The sequence below is a fragment of the Verticillium alfalfae genome, genomic scaffold (genome assembly GCF_000150825.1).
Source record: "Verticillium alfalfae VaMs.102 supercont1.9 genomic scaffold, whole genome shotgun sequence".
Classification (NCBI taxonomy): Eukaryota; Fungi; Ascomycota; class Sordariomycetes; order Glomerellales; family Plectosphaerellaceae; genus Verticillium; species Verticillium alfalfae.
In genome coordinates, this window is record NW_003315030.1 from 84375 (window position 1) to 87721 (window position 3347).

General features: G+C 52.7%; 2 protein-coding genes across 2 annotated transcripts in view; one reads left to right on the forward strand and one right to left on the reverse strand.

Moving 5' to 3' along the window:
• VDBG_06983 (predicted protein) overlaps window positions 1-299 on the forward strand; it is a gene marked incomplete at both ends in the record, with an annotated part of 921 nt that extends 622 nt beyond the window's left edge. Inside the window, 2 exons of the mRNA XM_003002366.1 lie at window positions 38-86; window positions 160-299. Of these exons, the coding sequence (XP_003002412.1) occupies window positions 38-86; window positions 160-299 (189 nt within the window). The remainder of the gene's footprint in view (window positions 1-37; window positions 87-159) is intronic.
• Window positions 300-1143: 844 nt separating this feature from the next.
• VDBG_06984 (cell division control protein) lies at window positions 1144-2973 on the reverse strand (the record flags this gene model as incomplete). The annotated part of the gene is made up of 5 exons (XM_003002367.1): window positions 1144-1171; window positions 1314-1584; window positions 1650-1866; window positions 1921-2849; window positions 2928-2973. 5 exons carry the CDS (start codon window positions 2971-2973, stop codon window positions 1144-1146), a joined length of 1491 nt encoding a protein of 496 aa, XP_003002413.1.
• Between the last annotated feature and the right edge of the window lie 374 nt (window positions 2974-3347).

Sequence of the window (3347 nt, forward strand, 5' to 3'; positions counted from 1 at the left end):
CGAAAAACACATCAAGACAACCCGCTTCGCTGCCGAGGGAGGAGACTTTGACGCTGCGAATGCCGGCGCTGCCATGGAAGTCGACCGTAAGTTGCCATCCATTCTTGCTTGGAGACCTCACTGTCTCTTATACCGATCATTTTTAAAACGTCATACTAGGCCTGGTCAAGGAGGGTGGACACCCCGGCCCCAGCTCCCCAGGCACAGGCCTTGGCCACACAGATAGCAAGGACAGCAGTGGTAGTGGGGAGAAGAAGAGCCTCAAAGAGAGGATCAAGGCCAAGCTGCACAAGCACTGAGCCGAGCTGGCTCACCTCTACTTGTCTGGATAGACACATGTTGCGCATCGACTTGCTCACCTGGGGCGTTAATTTCACGACATGACACAGTTTCTGGACAATATCCTGGTAATGAGCTACGATACTGTCAACCATTTCCAATGATGAATTTACCACAAGGACGGAAAGAACCCCCCCAGATTGTCCCGTAACACAAGCGCAACGACGTAGTCCAAAGGGGCTCCTTTGCTCTCTGTACGTAGCAATCCAAAGATCTAAGCCAAGGAAATCTGGCGTCATTTGCTATGGCACTCCATAGCTGCTATCATGGGCCATGCTCATAAACCTTCATAACATGAGTTCGTCCTGTGTTCGCACCCCCAGAAATCTGCCTGCGGAAGGAGATCCCACACCTACCTTGCTCCTCACACAGTTCTTCGGCAGCAGAGGTGCGCTTCAACGTGTCCGGACCACCTCTGCCACCCGTCCTCCCTACAGAGTCGTGTCACACACTGGGACGTCCTTATGAAGCTGACCTCACACGTCATGTTATGACACGCATGCCATATCGTCGCGCTGGAGTCCTGGCAACGACAGTTTGCTCTTTGCCGGCGTGGGAAAAAAGGTTGCATGCTGAGCGATAGCTTCAACCCGCCCTTCCGTCGATGACGCCGTCCCACGCAGACCCCGTAGCACGGCGCAGAATAGGCCGACATGCGCCTCCAGCTCGCCGTCCGCTGTCGTAGGCCGCTCCGCCATTGGCAGTCATTTGTCCATCCTGTTCACAGGACACCGCGTTTCTTCATCGGGCTTTTTTTCCTTTTCTTTGTGCGCCTAGGCGATTGATCTTCACAAGAAACGCTCATCAGAGGAAGCCCGACTCTGCAAGAACTCTGGAGAAGATATTTCAGTCAGCCTTCAACGTTTTCCACACGATAGTGGGCAGTCCGTATCGCCCACAATGACTCTGGGCCATGGAGGGGATGGAAAATGCAGTCAGGTGTTCCTCTACTGTCGTAGACGAATTCAACATACCTGACAATCTTCTCGTCTTCTCGCTCGCGAGGCTCAACCTGCAAGCTCTTGTCGTACATCTCATGCACATCGCCAGCAGCTTGCTTATTTGAGATTATATACTCTTGTAGTTCGGGGACCGGCTGCAGAGAATATCCTACGGCTTGGTACTGCTGGATATCACGAATGACCTCAGCTGTCTTCGACCTTTTGGCAAAATTGACGAGGTTGGTTTTCTTGATGATTGATGGGATACCATCCTCGATAAAAGTCAAATCGGTCAGGTAGACACCTATCGATAATTGTAAGCCAAGTGGATCCGCGCGGACACGTCCGCTTCTGTCATGGATCGCTTACCGAAGAAGGGGATGCATGGTGGATTTGCCACATGAAGCGACTCGCGATACTCGCCAAAATTCTTGGTGCTGGCCATGAGTCGTCGCATGTTCTCCAGTACACCCTGGGTTCGCTGAGGGACCTGGTCCCATGTACGTTTCAGGCGGGCAATGGGCGCAGTCCCGAGGGCTGAGATAATGGACGTCAAGGTAGAGAAGTTATTGAGACTCCGGCATTTCTGTCCGCAACTTTAGCCCCCGACGAACAATCCGCATGAAGGTGTATAACTTACATCAGCGACCGCAACAAAGTGCTTGATGACAACGACGCGTTTCTTCACATCCATTTGGGCTAGGATCATCTCAGCGACCCAGTTCGTCATCTGATTAGAGTGAAGAATCAGAAGCTTGACATTGGGTGCTGGTTCAGGGTCCCCATCGGCAACCTTCTTTTGCCACGTCTTGTTCAGGCACTCGGTTGGTTTGATCTTGCCATAGAGTCGCGACTCGATGATCGTAAGCTGGCGGGCAAACTCGGTAACATCAATGTCGAGGAACTTAAGCTTCTTCATGTTCTTCGGCATGATGGGCGCAGGCGTGCTCTGGTTGGCCGTCTGAATGATGCGTCGAGTGCCTGCTTCCTTACCACTTAGGCGCTGGTCCAATATCGACATGAGGAGCGCTGAACCAGGTGTTTCGGTGGATTTGACGGTTTCCCGAGCGAAGGCATAGACATCGCGTATTAACTGCTTGGACTCTTCGTTGAAGTCCTCCATCCAGAAGTTGTCGAACCAGCTCCTCAGAATGTTGACTACACGCACACGAATGAGTTTTTGTTTCTTGTCTCTCCAAAGCTCGAAATCAGTGGGTGCCAGTCCTTCCGGCGGCTGAATGCCGAAACGACCAACAAGAAGCTCGAAGAGCTCTCTTGCTGAAGTGAAAGATCGATATGTGAGAAGAAAGGTATTGTTAAAGTTAGAGTCCAACTTGTCGTGGCGCGTCAGTTGCTCTACGAGGGCCAGCAGCGTGCCTCCTTTAACTGTCGGAGGCTGCGTTTTCGTATCCCATGAGAGATCAGCCTCCAAGTCCAGGAGTAAGAAGTCCGGCGTATCATCGAGTTGCTGCTGCACGGAGCTCTGAGGGTTCGGGTCATCTCCCCAGGATTTTCTTGACCTTGGAGTAATCCCCCTCCTGAAGCTACCCGCCTGTGGGGTCACCTTCGCTGAACGAATGTGAGGTCAGCAGCGGAGGGCGCGTTGGGGCTGTCCTGGACTCGCTGCGTTGGTGCGGACGTTCATACGGCATAGTTTCACCCCTTCGGAGCTGATCACGTTGCGAGAAAACATCTCTTGGCGCAGGTTCTAGCTGCTGTAGTTGATGTTGAGGCGGGGCTTGAGCTTGAGCTTGAGCTTGAGCTGGTGCCTGAGGTTGCTGCTGCTGCTGGTTGATGGAAACCTGCTCTGACAAAAGTTGCAGAGAGAAACCGACGTGGGAAGAGTTCGTCTCCAGAGCCTTGGCGCACTGCCTGGCGTATTCGAGTCGATTTTCCAGGGCTTCGCCTCGGACCTCTGTCCATTCATCTGCGAGCGGCCCTGCTACAGCTTGACTAGCCATTAGCAAATCGGAGATGTTATCGTATAGACTCTGTTTGTTGACGCTGAAGTCGGCTAGCTGGGGCGTCTTGGAAGCTGTTGTCTAAGGATGACATGTTGATAGATTC